This window comes from Mesoplodon bidens (genome assembly GCF_964165515.1).
Source record: "Mesoplodon bidens genome assembly, chromosome: 1".
In the NCBI taxonomy this organism is placed as follows: Eukaryota; Metazoa; Chordata; class Mammalia; order Artiodactyla; family Ziphiidae; genus Mesoplodon; species Mesoplodon bidens.
This window is the reverse complement of record NC_138176.1, coordinates 33,994,741-34,010,601: the sequence shown is the minus strand read 5'-3', so window position 1 is coordinate 34,010,601 and position 15,861 is coordinate 33,994,741. Positions and strand designations below refer to the sequence as shown.

The window sequence follows — 15,861 nt, the reverse complement described above, 5'->3', positions numbered from 1 at the left end:
TGTAAAATTTCCCCATATTTCTGTATTTCTATCATTTTAATTATCTTCATAATATTTCACTGATATACCTAGTTTTTCCTACACTTCCCATATTATTGACAATTTAAGTAATTTCTAATTTTTAACTATTAAGCATTTTGTTACAGGCATCTTTTTATAACTTTTATTTTACTCTCTTGAATTATTTCCTTATAGATTCCCAGGAGTAGAATTGCAGTGCCTCTTGATATGTGGTATCAGTTTGCTTCCCCAAAGGACCAGTATGCATTTCTAGAACATCTCATCAGTCTCTTGGTTTGTGGCTGGCCCGCTGTGGTTTACCAAACAGCAGCTGCTTTGTGATCTTACTATCATTCATTTCCCACATGTGTCTCACCCTTCTGGTTAATCTGCAATACACATCTTCTCAATACTTGTTATCTATCTATAACCCACAACCTTAGTCCTAGTCACCTTCTCTTACCGGCTGAGGCTTTACCAGGCATGCATGGAATTTAAATCATTTGTGGAAGTTGAGGATGATTTCAGCAGCAATCCAAGTCACATAGTCACACAGAAGATTGTTTCACAGAACTTTTTTTTGGATTTTGATACCAAATTTATTCCACATCTTGTCAGCCAATTTTCAAATGGACATACTGACCACAATTTTGTTTAGTCAGTTTGTCATGAAAGACTCAGCTTTCATATCTGTATATAGTGAGGACAACCTATAATTATTTTAGGTTTCATTAGTGCATACTCATACAAAACGAACCATCTTTAGGTTAAACGTTCATCCATGGACAATGAAATTGCATGTGTTTAAGAATGTAAATAGGAATCAGCATCAGGCAGTTTTTGGATTATGGTCTTGGGGATCATAGATATGCTTAATCTGTAGAGTTGGGAATTTCCTGGAAACTAGACACATATTTGATAGTAGTTTTATTCACCCATTTATTCATGTATTCTTTTAATAAATGTTTATTTCTACTATGTGCTTGACACTGTGGTTGATACTATTGCTAAGAAGGTGAACAAAACAGCCATACTCCCTCCCCTCATAGAGCTTGTAGTGTAGTGTGTGTGTGTGTGTGTGTGTGTACAAATGGCAAGCAAATATATTTATATATATACATATAAAATTATAGCTGTGACACTGACTACAAAGAAAAAAGGTGCTATGAAAGCATATAACTGGAGTCTAAGCAATTGGAGTGGAGATCAGAGAAGGCTTCTCTGAGGAGGTGACATTAAAACTGAGTCCTGAAAAAGCGTAGGAGTTAATCAGGTTAACAAGGTGGGGAAGAGTCTTCTAGGCAGGGGGACCAACATGCATGAAGACCCTTAAGTAGAAGGGGCTGAGCACATAATTTCAGAAACAGGGAAAAGTTGATGTGTCTGAAAAATGATGAGTGAGGAGAAAGGAAATGAAAGATGAGATTGGAGAGGCAGATAAAAATCAGCATAACACAGACCCAGGTCATCATGGAGAACAACCTAGATATAGAAGCTTGCACAAGGAGCTCTGTAGTAACTATGACAAAAAGAAGACCAACGCAACAGAAGTTCAGAGAGTTTAGAGAGAAGTGGGAGGGGAGACTAGACAGGTAGACAGACCGTGAAGAGCTTTGTAGGTCATGAAAAAGATTTTGTCTCTGACCTTAAGAGAATAGGAAGCCACTTACATTTGGATTAAGGAAGAGGATCCCTCACGAAGAGTACTTAGAAGAAACAGCCAAAATGTAGGAGAAAAAAATGGTGACAATAGAGAAATGAAACCTAAGGAAAAAGTGTTTCTTTTAAAAGGTTGAAAGGTTAATATAAAGGTGACTAAAAAAGCAGGGCAGTGACATGATCAGATATGTGTTTATTAAAAAGTACTTCAGCAGGACTTCCCTGCCGGTTCAGTGGTTAAGACTTCGCCTTCCAATGCAGGGGGTGCGGGTTCTATCCTTGATTGGGGAGCTAAGAACCCACATGCCTCACAGCCAAAAAACCAAAACATAAAACAGAAGCAATATTGTAACAAATTCAATAAAAACTTTAAAAATGGTCCACATAAAAAAAAATCTTAAAAAAAAAAGTACTTTGGTTGCAGCATGGGAAAATGTTTGAATGTGGCCCCAAGTGAATGTGGAGAGACCAGTTGGAGGATAATTCTGTCACCCAGGAAAGAGATGATAGTAACTTAGTCTGGGTGGGTAGACAGAGTGTAAAGTGAGTACATTTAGAGGATATTCACATTAGATCCTTAGACCTTATCCATCTTATAGCTGAAAGTTTGTAAGGGTCTCTCAGCTGTCTAATTTCAGAAGATCTAATGTAAAACATGGTGAACTACAGTGGATAACATTGTATTATATAATAAAAAAAAGATATTTAGGAGGGTAAAACAAACAGACTTTAGTGACTAGTTGGTACATTAGCCTTCTAAGGCTGTGATAACAAACTACCACAGATTTGGTGGTTTAAAACAACATAAATTTATTCTCTCACAATTCTGGAGACCAGAAGTCTGAAATCAAGATGTTGGCAGAGTTGGTTTCTTCTGAAGGCTCTGCAAGAGAATTCACTTCATGCCTCTCTCCTAATTGATGGCACCATCAACAATCCTTTGTGTTCCTTTGGCTTATAGATGCCTAACTCCAGTCTCCTCCTCCATCTTCACATGGCCTTCTTCCCAGTGTCTCCATGTGGAGACATGGAGACACTCCATGTCTTCTCTTTTTCTTTTTTTTTATCCCCCACTATTATCACTATTTGATTTTTTTAAATTTAATTTTTATTTTATATTGGAGCATAGTTGATTTACAATGTTGTATTCGTTTCAGGTGTACAGCTAAGTGATTCAGTTATACATGTACATATATTCATCCTTTTTCAGATTCTTTTCCCATGTAGGTTATTACAGAATATTAAGTAGAGCTCCTTGCGCTATACAGTAGGTCCTTGTTGGTTATCTATTTTATATATAGTAGTTTGTATATGTTAAACTCGAACTCCTAATTTATCCCTCCCCAAAATATGGAACACTTCATGAATTTGCATGTCATCCTTGCACAGGGGCCATGCTGATCTGCTCTGTATCATTCCAATTTTAGTATATGGGCTGCCAAAGTGAGCACTCCTCTTTTTTCTTTTATAATGACATCCATCACACCTATTTATTAGCCCTGTTAGGAGAGGGAGTATGTCTAATCCAGGATTATCTCATTTTGGGAGCCTTATCTTAATTATACCTACAAAGACCCTTTTCTAAATAAAGTCACATTCACAGGTACTTGCAGTTAGGACTTGGATATATCTTTTGGGGGGACACAATTCAACCCACTACACCTGGATAAGGGGTAAGAAAGAGGGAGGTATCAAGGATGACTCTTGGGCTTTAGGTGTGTGAACTGAAGTACTGTCATTTGGTAAGATATGGAATATTATAATAGGAGCAGATTTGGAGAAGGCAATTATGAGTTTAGACTTGGACATATTGGGATCAAGGTGACTTTGAGACTACCAAGCAGATATATTGGGTACACAGTTGGCATATAGGACCTGGAGAAACTGAGTGGAGGGTGGTGGTATGTATTAAGATGGAGAATGCTGGAAGAAAACTAGGAAAGACTCAGTCATGTTATGTTTATGATGTCTAAAAATATCTACATGTAAATATCAAGAAGGCATTTGGATTATAATGTTGGAGCTGTAGATAACAAATTCAAGAGTCCTCAGTTTATAGATGATCATTTAAATCATGAGATTGCCGAGGGTAAAGGGGGTTGAATAAGAAGAAAAGAGGGTTCAGAACTATTCCATTAGGAAATTTCAGCTAAAAAGGAAGAATTCTCTCTTCCCTTGAGGAGTCTGAGAAGTAGTGGCCAAAGAGGTAGGAGGAAAACTAAGAGAGTATGGCAACAATAGAATAATGAAAACTGAGGAAAAAGAGTGTTTCTTTTAAAAGGTTGAAAGCCAGGTGAAAGAGTGTTTCAAAATGGAGGGAGTGATTAACAGAATGAATGCTGTTGAAAGATCAAGCAAGAGAGAGACTGACATTTTTTCCTTAAATTAGGGACAGGGAAGTCATTGATGAGGGTAAAGAAGTGTGGACAGAAGCTAGAATGGAGTAAATTGGGGCGGGGGGTGGGGGCAGGTGACGAGTGAGAAAATAGAGACATCTTTAAAACGGTATTTTTTGGAAATAACCTTACAAAAAGCTACAAACATAAAATAGTACAAAGAACACATATATCTTTCCCAGATTTGCCTACTGTTAACATTTTCGAAAATTTTATTGAAGTATAGTTTACAAAGTTGTGTTAAGCAAAGTGACTTGGTTGTCCATATATTTATTCTTTTTCACATTCTTTTCCATTATGGTTTATCACAGGATATTGAATATAGTTCCCTGTGCTATGCAATAGGACCTTGTTTTTTATCCACTGTTAACATTTTATCCCATTTACTTTATCCCTTGTTCTGTGTGTATGTGTGTGCATGCATAATATTTTTTTCTAAATCATTTGAGGGTAAATTATGTATATCATGGCCTTTTATCCCAAATACTCCAGTGTACATTTCCTAAGAGCAGAAATATTTTCTTACAGAATATAGCAATTGTTCATTATAAATATCAGTTTTTACGTTGACACCTTTACTTAATACACTGTGCTGCGACTTCCCTGGTGGCGAAGTGGTTAAGAATCCACCTGCCAATACAAGGGACACGGGTTCAATCCCTGGTCCGGGAAGATCCCACATGCCGCAGAGCAACTAAGTCCGTGCACCACAACTACTGAGCCTAAGCCTGCGCTCTAGAGCCTGCAAGCCACAACTACTGAGCCCGTGCGCCTAGAGCCTGTGCACCACAACAAAGAGCAGCCCCTGCTCTCTGCAACTAGAGAAAGCCCGCGGGCAGCAACAAAGACCCAACGCAGCCAAAAATAAATTAAATAAATAAATAAATTTATGGAAAAAAATATCCACTGTGCTTATGACAATTGTGTCAGATGATCTAATAAAGTCCTTCATAGAATGTTTTCCTTTTCTCTACCTAATACAAAACCCAGTTTAGGGGCAGGTATTGCATGTACTTGTCATATTGTTTTAATTTTATTTAATCTCAAGCCTATCCACAGCTTTTATTTGCCTTCTATGATACTGCCTTTTTTTGAAGAATAGAGTACCCCCCATTTCATTTTTTAAAATAGAATGTTCCTCATTTCAAGTTCATCTGATGATTTTGTGTGATTAGACTGAGGTTGTACATCCTTGGCCACACTGTAGTATCCTTCTCAGGGTATCACATCTGGAGGTGCACAATGTGTAAACATCTCTTTAAAGAAGCTCGCTTGTTCAGGGAAGGAGAGAGATAGGTTATAGCTATAAGGCAGCATTTTCCAACCTTGGCTATAAATTAGAATGACTTGAGTGGCTTTTAATACCAGTGTAAAGGCTCCTCCTCCAGAGATATTGACTGAATTTGTCTTGGGTGTGGCCCAGACATCAGCATTTAAAAAAAAACCTCCCTAAATGTTGCTGCTAATGTGCAGCTTAGTGAGAAAAAGTGTATGTGGGTGTTAATGATGGTGATTTAACATGATAGAAGGTTAAGCTTTTGAATGCTATTTGGAAATCCAGTGTAACAAGAAAAAAGTTGATTAAAGAAAGAGGAGCTTTGAGGTCTTTTTTGGAGGCCTTTGTACTCTCCTTGAGTACAATTGTAGCAAAATAATAGTATGGGATAATGGTACCATTCTTCACTCTTCAATAATGAGAATTGGGTCATACACACAGAATATGACTAGTTACGTGTTTTGTTTTTACAGGAAGGAAATTCTTTAAAAAAATTTTTTTATTTATTTTATGTTTGGCTGCGTTGTGTCTTCGTTGCTGCGCACGAGCTTTTCTCTAGCTGCGGCAAGCGGGGGCTACTCTTCGTTGCAGTGCACAGGCTTCTCATTGCAGTGGCTTCTCTTGTTGCAGAGCATGGCCTCTAGGTGCGCGGGCTTCAGTAATTGTGGCACGTGGGCTCAGTAGTTGTGGCTCATGGGCTCTAGAGTGCAGGCTCAGTAGTTGTGGCGCATGGGCTTAGTTGCTCCGCAGCATGTGGGATCTTCCCAGACCAGGCTCAAACCCGTGTCCCTGCATTAGCAAGCAGATTCTTAACCACTGTGCCATCAGGGAAACCCTAATTACATGTGTTTTGAGAATTTCTGTGAAAGTCTAATTTCTCAGAAATGTAAGAATCCAAGTACACCAATAGTTTTTCATATTTTAATATTAATTAATATTAATATTTTACAGCAGAGATTAAGAATATGCCTTCTCATCATAATGATTTCATCTGATTTATAGGACTGTACCAGGATATATTATTTATGCCAGAGTTGTAGTAATGTAATATGGTATCAAAAGTTTTTGATGTCAAACTCTTAAGGACCACAGAAAGGATATGCTACACCTTGAAAGCAGATTTTTTTTTCTTTGTAAGATAGGATGTGATACTACTTATCAGATAAGTCAGACTTTTGTTGTTGAAAGTGGGACATATAACCACTAATCACTAAGAAGAACCACTATCATTGTTTATTATGCAATACATATTACTGTAGACAAAGTTACAAAATATAAATGTGTCAATTTTGAAGTCTGCACTGATAAAATAGAAGGGTTGTATGGGCTATTATGGTTCATAAAACCTTCTTCTATTGACCGTGGGAGAGAAAGGAGTTGAACAAAATAAACAATTTGAAGAAACTATTTTTAAAAGAGTATGATTTCATAGAGGAAGAAGTAGAGTGGTTGCTTGAAAAAAATAACAAGTTAGGGAAGGTTTGACAGCAGGAAGAAAATTGCAAGGATAAATTCTCTAGGCATAGAGGGAAAAGGTTTAAAATACAAACGATTGAAATTAGATTCTCTTAGCTACCCTCATCTTTACCATCGTACAGCTATACTTATGTCTAGATATCTCCTACATTAAATTTTTTTATTGGGGTGAAATTCACATAAAATAAAGCCATTTAAAAGCGTGCAATTTTAGCTTTTTCCAGGCGGCGGGGACGGAGGTGGGCTGGCGGGTCCGCGCGGCCTCGGAGGCAGGGCCCGGGTCCCCGCCCGCCCCAGCGCCCGCCGCCGGCCGAGCCCCGCGCCCCGCGTTTCCGTCCTGGGTCGCGGTGGCCGGAGGCGCACCCGGGTCCGCGGGACAGGCGGGCGCAGAGGTCGCTTGCGTTGGGGGGGCGGGGTACGGCGAGGTTCCGGCGCCTCCGCGGAAGATCGCGGGTCCAGGGCTGGGGGCGCCGCGGCTTGCTATGCTCTCCGCACTTTCCCGGCTCTGAAGCCTCGAGAACACAGCTAGGCAGCAGTAGTTTAATGGGGAGTTTGCCTGCTGGGAAGCAGGGGCCCGCTGGGGTCTCAGTTCTTGGCTGGCCCCGGAACCGAGGTTGCCAGGCGTGTGATGGCAGCAGGTAGGAGTGAGCCGCTGGTGCAGTGATGAGCAGGAGAGGAAGAACGGCGGCTGTTGGCCTGTGAACCTAGGCAAGAATGACCAGCCAACACAATCCAGACCAAGGTGCGTGGGCCCAGCTCGGTCCTGTGTGGCTGGTCAGTGGAATAGACCTGCAGGTGTGGCTCTTGTCACTCTAGGACTGGCTTCAAGACAGATCCTGCTGATAAGCCCAGGGCATAGTCCTCAGTTCTCCAGGAGAGTGCGCCAGAGTGGAGCCAGGGGGTTGTGCCCGACTCAGCACGGCGGCCACGCACGTCCAGTCTGCGGGCAAGGGCAGTGGGGAGCCGGGGGAAGTCATGGCTTTGGGAATGTCCTCTGATGAAAAAGAACCTGCAGGCTTATCAAATAACTTTTGTGTAGAACGTTGGTGTGTTGAAAAGCAGTTCTGTGTGCTTTTGCCCCTTGGTGTGGATCAGCAGTGCTGAGGCAGAAGGCGTGATACAGAAGTGTGAGCAGAGACCATCTGGAATCCCCGAGCTCCAGGGAAACTAGAGGTAACAGCCAGCCTAGTGAAGAGGACAGGAGCTGGGGGCGGTGGCGGTGGCAGCAGCCCAGCAGTTGCCCCTCGTCTCAGGGCCTTAGTCCTGGCTCCAGCTGGGTGGTCAGGGGATTTGCAAAGTCTTCTGGGCGAGCAGAGCCCACAGTCCTGAGCTGTTCTTCGCTGTGGTCATCTGCCCCCATCCAAGGGGAGAAATCTAGATGAGGTTTAAGAATCAGTGCTTTAAGAATGTGGATCTCGTAGTTGAAACCTCGGCACATGTGTTTTCAGCACAAGGCGTTGCAGTGAACGGATGGATTTAACGCCTTTTCAAGGAGGGTGTCTCCGTGTGGGCAGAACTAGAGAATAAATGGGTCTTAAATAAAAAACAAAACAAAAAAAAGTGCAATTTGGGACTTCCCTGGTGGCACAGTGGTTAAGAATCCGCCTGCCAATTCAGGGGACATGGGTTCGAGCCCTGGTCCGGGAAGGTCCCACATGCCGCAGAGCAGCTAAGCCTGTGCACCACAACTACTGAGCCTGCAGTCTAGAGCCCGCGGGCCACAACTACTGAGCCTGCGTGCTGCAACTACTGAAGCCCACGCACCTAGAGCCTGTGCTCTGCAACAAGAGAAGCCATCGCAATGAGAAGCCCGTGAACTGCATCGAAGAGTAGCCCCCGCTCGCAGCAACTAGAGAACGCCCACGCGCAGCAATGAAGACCCAACGCAGCCAAAACTAAACTAAAAAAAAAAAAAGTGCAATTCAATGGCATTTAGTACATTCACAGTGTCATGCAACCACCACCTGTATCTTGTTCTAAAACATGTTCATCACACAAAAGAAAACCCCATATCCATGAGGCATTCCTGCCCTATTTTTCCCATTTCCCCAGCCATTGACAATCTCCAATCTGCTTTCTTTCTCTATGGATTTACCTATTCTGGACAGTTCATATAAATGGAATTATATAATATGTGACCTTTTGTGTCAGGCTCCTTTTACTTAGCATAATGTTTTTGAGATTCATCCACTTTGTAGCATGTATTAGTACTTAATTCCTTTATGACTGAGTAATCGTCTGTTGTGTGTATATATCACATTCTGTTTATCCACTCCTCTATTGATGGACATTTCGGTTGCTTCCATCTTTTGGTTTTTATGAATAGTGCAGCTGTGAACATTCATGTACAAGTTTTTGTTTGAACATCTGTTTTCAATTCTTCTGGGTATATACCTAGGAGTAGAATTGCTGGGTCATATGGTAATTCTATGTTACTGAGGAACAACCAAACATTTTCCACAGCAGCTATACCACTTTACATTTCTACCAGCAATGTGTAAGGGTTCCACTTTCTCCACATCCTCTACAACACCTGTTATTTTCGACTTTTTTGATTATAGTCCTCCTAGTGGGTGTGAGTGCTATCTCACTGAGGTTTTGATTTGCATTTCCCTGGTGATTAATTATGTTGAGCATCATTTCATATGCTTATTAACAGATATTAGCATATCTTCTTCAGAGAAATGTCTGGTCAAGTCCTTTACTCATTTTTATTTATTTATTTATTTATTTTTGGCTGCGCTGGGTCTCCGTTGCTGCGCGCGGGCTTTTCTCTAGTTGAGGTGAGCAGGGGCTACTCTTTGTTACGGTGCACGGGCTTCTCATTGCGGTGGCTTCTCTTGTTGCAGAGCAAGGGCTCTAGGCTCGCGGGCTTCAGTAGTTGTGGCACGTGGGCTCAGTAGTTGTGGCTTGCGGGCTCTAGAGCACAGGCTCAGTAGTTGTGGCACATGGGCTTAGTTGCTCCGCGGCATGTGGAATCTTCCTGGACCAGGGCTGGATCCCGTGTCTCCTGCATTGGCAGGTGGATTCTTAACCACTGCGCCACCAGCAAAGCCCCTTTACTCATTTTTAAATTGGGTTGTTTGTCTTCTTGTAGTTGAGTTCTTTATATATTCTGGATAGTAGACCCTTATATATATATATATGAATTTCAAATATTTTCTATTTTTCTATATTAGCTTTTCCACCTGTGTCTTGGAGGTCATTTCTTCTGAAAGATCTTTTTTTAAAAATTATTATTATTATTATTTTTGTTGTTGTTGTTGTTTTTATTAGTTTCTGCTTTATAACAAAGTGAATCAGTCATACATATACATCCATTCCCACATCCCTTCCCTCATGCATCTCCCTCCCTCCCACCCTCCCCATCCCACCCCTCCAGGCACACAAAGCACCGAGCTGATCTCCCTGTGCTATGCGGCTGCTTCCCACTATCTATCTACCTTACGTTTGGTACTGTATATATGTCCATGCCTCTCTTTCGCTTTGTCACAGCTTACCCTTCCCCCTCCCCATATCCTCAAGTCCATTCTCAAGTAGGTCTGTGTCTTTATTCCTGTTTTACCCCTAGGTTCTTCATGACATTTTTTTTCTTAAATTCCATATATATGTGTTAGCATACGGTATTTGTCTTTCTCTTTCTGAGTTACTTCACTCTGTATGACAGACTCTAGGTCTATCCACCTCATTACAAATAGCTCAGTTCCGTTTCTTTTTATGGCTGAGTAATATTCCATTGTATATATGTGCCACATCTTCTTTATCCATTCATCCGATGATGGACACTTAGGTTGTTTCCATCTCTGGGCTATTGTGAATAGAGCTGCAATGAACATTTTGGTACATGTCTCTTTTTGAGTTATGGTTTTCTCAGGGTATATGCCTAGTAGTGGGATTGCTGGGTCCTGAAAGATCTTGATACTAAATGTATTGCTAACTATGCCCTAGCCACTTAGTCTTTACTTAGGGCCTTGAAAAATGCTCATTATAAAAGACACTTGACGTTTCTTAAACTGGGTGCTAGGTACATGGATGACCATTTTATTTACACATTTTAGTACTCATATATAGGTTACATTCACTCTTGTGCGTGCGTATATATATTTTAAAGGCTTGACAATGCTGCTTCCTCTAATTCTCCATTCTCCTACTACTGTCCTTTCATTGACATACTTCTAGAATGAGCTGTCTATATTTGCCAGTTCATTTTATCCACAACTAGTGCCTCTTTAATCCCTCGCAATACGGCTTATTTGTACATCCTGAAATAGCGACACCTTTGAGTCTCTGTTCCATCTCCATCTTTAGTCTTTCTTCCTAGATGATGTTACTCATGACTCACCTAGTTGCATTATGCAGATGACTCTTCAATCTGCGTCTCTAAACCGAAGCCCTAACCCAAGATTTAGAACTCTATATGCTGGATATTCTTACTTTACCAGATATATTTCTCCTATTAATCAAGTTATTTCCAATCCAAATCCCTATTTCTTCAAACCACATCAGTTTCAGTCTCAAGAGTTTTGTAGTAATTTGGCTGGTTCCTCCCTCTTCAGTCACTCCTTATATCTGATCAGTCATCACATCTGGTGATTTCTACGCTTCATTTCCACTCATTGCTTATCACCCCCATTTTAATCCATTTTCATGGGGTGCTGGAATTATTTCAATAGCCCTCTCTGCCTGACTCTACTTCCTATTTCTCCTTAAGTGATAATGGAAATCTTTAAGAGAGGGCGATGTGATGAAACGTGGTCCTAGATAAGAAAGATAGCTTTGGTAGTATTGGGGAAGATGAAGTGGAGAAGGAAGAGTTTTGACCTGAGGCGAAGAAACCCTAAATTGTGGCAATGGAGCGGTGGATATAAAAGCGTAAAGTCGACTAGCGACCAATTAGAGCTGGAAGGACTTACATCTAACATACTGTATTCTACTCCCATAAATTAAGTACGTCAAGTGAATTTTTGCTAAGCGAGCCATACCCGGGCTTCTGTAAGGACCGTCACGTTCCGCGTGGGCCAACCAGCCTCCGGCATCCAGACGCCGGATCCCAGATTGGCAGTTGGAGTGTCACGGAGCGGGTCTCTCTAGCTACCGTCTCTATGGTTCGTGGACTCTCCAGGTCGGGACTTGACCGGTCTGGCTTTTGCGCGTGCGCTAGCCCAGGCGGGTGCCCGCCCTCCCGCAACAGCCCGAATTCCCGGGAGGGAGGGGCGGGTCTGGGAACGCTGCGGCGGTAGCCGCTGCTGCCCCAGCACTCAGGGCTCTTCCCGGACCGAGCCCGTGCCTCCTCGGGTGGCGCTTACCCGGCCCCAGATGGTGGGTCCGGAGGATGCCGGAACCTGCTCGGGAAGAAACCCCAAGTTGCTCCCTGTGCCGGCGCCCGAGCCCGCAGGCCTGGACGGGAAGATGATTCGGGCCACGGGCGGCTTTGGCGGAGGCGCCGGCGCTGTGGAGACTCCGGAGGAGCAGGAGGAGGAAGAGGAGGAGGAGACGCCGCCGCCTCAGCAGCTCCTTAGGCGTTATCTCGCGGCGACCGGGGGGCAGCTGGAGCCCGGGCTGTGCTACTGTCCGCTCCCCGCCGGCCAGCCCCGCGTTCTGCCGTGCTCGGCAGCCCCGCACTCGGACGCCTGCCCGCCGGACGCGGGATCCAAGCACCGCGGCGCGGAGGCGGCAGATGCCCGCGCAGCGCGGCACGGAGGCATGACCAACGGGGACTCGGACTTTCTGCCGGGCCCGGACTATCGCGACCTGGCCCGCGCCGGCGGCCGGGAGCCGCGCCACCGCCGCCTCCGCCCGGAGGGGCCTGGCGACGAGGGCGCGGACGGCGCGGGTAGCCCGTCCGACTGGGCCGCGCCGCTCGAGGACCCGCTGCGGAGCTGCTGCCTGGCGGCGGCGGACGCCGAAAGGCCCGAGGATACGGGCAGCGGCTCGGGGGGCAGTCCGGCCAGCAGCGGCAGTGGCAGCGAGGACTTGGAGCAGCTGGGAGCCGGCCCCGGGGGTCCCGAGGAGGGCGCGTCGCCGGTCACCTCGGCCGAGAGGACTAGCGGAGGCGCCGGCGCCGAGTCGCGCCTCGTTTTCTCCGACGTTCACTTGAACTCTCGGAACACATTCGAGGTGAGCCGCCACCAGAGCGCCCGCGACCACCTGCCGCCGTCGGGGCCGCCGGTGCCCTCGCCTGCCGCGGAGCAGGGCCCCGCGGGGACCTCGGCCCGGGCTCGACGGAGCGGCGGCTTCGCCGACTTCTTCGCCAGGTACAGCGCAGACTGCGCCGGGGTTCGGGGAGGGCTCGGGCCGGGAGCTGGCGGAGAGCGGCGTGGAGGCTCTCGCTGGCGTCCGGATTGAGCTTTGATTTTTCACCAGGGGAAGAGGAACTAGGTCTGCATTGTGTTTCGGAGAAGGTGTGAGCGCGGGGAGCCAATCTTTCTGTTCCCTTGTCCGCTGGAAGGTCTACCTGCCATTCACACCTGGTTTCTGTTTTCAGGCCGGCGTGCTAGTGCCTTACCTACAGATTTCCCTCTTCCGGAAAAACAGACCACCTTCCTCGTCCCCATGTACTACAAAGGATTAGGGGCGGGTGGCCGTGCGGTGCGGTGCGTGTGTATGGGTGCGGTTGTGAAAGAGAAAGGGAAGTCATTTTGCAGAGCTATTTGCGTGGAGTCTAAACCCATTCAAGTAGTTTGGGAATTCTTGAAAGTAGAGGTGGTTGTGTTTCATAGCCTTTAACAGCTTGTTTCAGTGGCCTTTATTAAAATGCTGTCAGTTTGGTGTTTAGAATTTGATCCCAGCCTTTAAAGCCAAATTACTATGGCGCTTTATGTAGAAAATCCCTCTTTACATTTACCAGATAGGCCTCTACCTTTTTAAAGCATCTTCTTTTTAATTTTTTATGGTGTTGTGTATGTGATTTGACCTGCTATTTTTGAAATTAAATTATGGTGCTGGACACGGCAGGGTTCAGAGTGGGACTTTGATAGGGGTAAATATGTCGTTAGAAAATACTCATCTTAATGTACATTAATGAAAAAGCAATTTCTTTTGGGTCAGATTTTAACACAGTTATTTTTTTTTAAGTCTCTAGGAAAACAGGAAAGTATTCCCAACTTGTAAAACGCTCCCTTTCAAAGTTCCTTCTCCTTTCTCTTGTGTTTTTGTTCCCTTTTCAGGGACCTTGACAAAAACCAGAAATAAAAGAAATAAGGAATGCGACTCAAGTTTTAGAGGACTATACAGTTAGTGTGCCTATTTGTAGACACACAGGCACAGTTTTCTGATTAATATTTCTTACTCTTTCTACTTTATTAACTTTTATTTTTCCTGCTTGTGTAAATTTACAAATAAATTATGAAGTTGTTTAAATCAAGATTGGGAAATCCTAATTATGTGTTACTCATAGGACAACATATATAGTAGTGAGATCTGTATTTGTGCCTACAAGTGCAAAGATATACTTAAAGCTTGTAGTGGCAATATTTTAAATGCACTTAAGGGGGCTTCCCTGGTGGTGCAGTGGTTAGGAATCTGCCTGCCGATGTAGGGGGCACAGGTTCGATCCCTGGCCGGGGGAGAATCCCACGTGCTGCGGAGCAGCAAAGCCGATGCGCCACAACTATCGAGTCTGCGCTCTAGAGCCCGCCAGACACAACTACTGAGCCTATGTGCCACAACTACTGAAGCCCGCGTGCCCAGAGCCCGTGTTCTGCAACAAGAGAAGCTACCACAATGAGAAGCCCGCACACCATAATGAAGACCCAATGCAGCCAAAAATAATAAATAAAACTGCCTGACAGCTGAGATCAAAACATGGCCAATAAACACCCAAAGTTCCACAAGGTCACAAGTAAAAAAACTTAACTCACCTTAAGTGCTTTTAATTAATTAATTTATTTATTTATTTTTGGCTGCGTTGGGTCTTTGTTACTGCGTGGGGGCTTTTTCTAGTTGCCGTGAGCAGGGGCTACTCTTGGTTGAGGTGCGTGGGCTTCTCATTGCGGTGGCTTCTCTTGCTGTGGAGCACGGGCTCTAGGCGCACAGGCCCCAGTAGTTGTGGCTCACGGGTTGTAGAGCACAGGCTAAGTAGTTGTGGCGCACGGACTTAGTTGCTCCGTGGCATGTGGGATCTTCCCAGACCAGGGCTCGAACCCGTGTCCCCTGCAATGGCAGGCGGGTTCTTAGCCACTGTGCCACCAGGGAAGCCCTGTCAGGCAGTTTTACACCTGAAAGGGGCTGTGGAGAGCACTAATTCAACCAGTATACCCAGAGTACTTGCTCTGTGCCACCCATTGGGAATAGAGATGGTTTGAGCAATGGTCCCTGACTTGGAGGTGGAGTGCAGGCTAGTGGAGATTAAATTTGAAGACAGATACATTATATATGTATTGCAATATTCAAATAATAACAAGGCAAATCTGTTATAAGAGGCTTTCATATTATTGAGAGTAGGCAGGAATTTTTATATAATTTAGAAAATTTCTTTAACCTGTAGACTAATAGGACTTTAATTAGCATGGTAGTTGACATTCATATGATATACTTTTCATGTGTAGCAGAGCACTGGGTAGGACATCAGTAAACTTAGGTCCCCTGAAGTTAATTTCTGTAAGCTTCATTTTTTTTTTTTTTTTTTTTTTTTTGCGGTATGTGGGCCTCTCACTGTTGTGGCGGAGCACAGGCTCCCGTTGCGGAGCACAGGCTCCGGACGCACAGGCCCAGCGGCCATGGCTCACGGGCCCAGCCGCTCCGCGGCATGTGGGATCTTCCCAGACCGGGACACGAACCCGTTTCCCCTGCGTCGGCAGGCGGACTCTCAACCACTGCGCCACCAGGGAAGCCCCTGTAAGCTTCATTTTTGAGATCTGAATGTCAAGATTCTAAGCATCATTGCTTCCTTCATTTAACATTCTTGGGAAAGAGCAGAATCAGAGGCATAATTTTTCTCTTTGCATTTAGTCAAAGCCTTAACTGGATTCTGAACACCTTAAAGGTAGAGACTGTGATGTTCATTTCTGAATCTACAGTACCAAGTGCTAGTATGAAGAATCCCATTCAGATTGT

General features: G+C 44.4%; 1 protein-coding gene across 1 annotated transcript in view; it reads left to right on the top strand.

Moving 5' to 3' along the window:
• Positions 1 to 11,996: 11,996 nt before the first annotated feature.
• Positions 11,997 to 15,861, top strand: part of TBC1D12 (TBC1 domain family member 12) — a 90,539-nt gene continuing 86,674 nt past the window's right edge. The window contains exon 1 of the mRNA XM_081225304.1: positions 11,997 to 13,061. Coding sequence (XP_081081430.1) covers positions 12,124 to 13,061 — 938 coding nt within the window. The 5' untranslated portion in view covers positions 11,997 to 12,123. The remainder of the gene's footprint in view (positions 13,062 to 15,861) is intronic.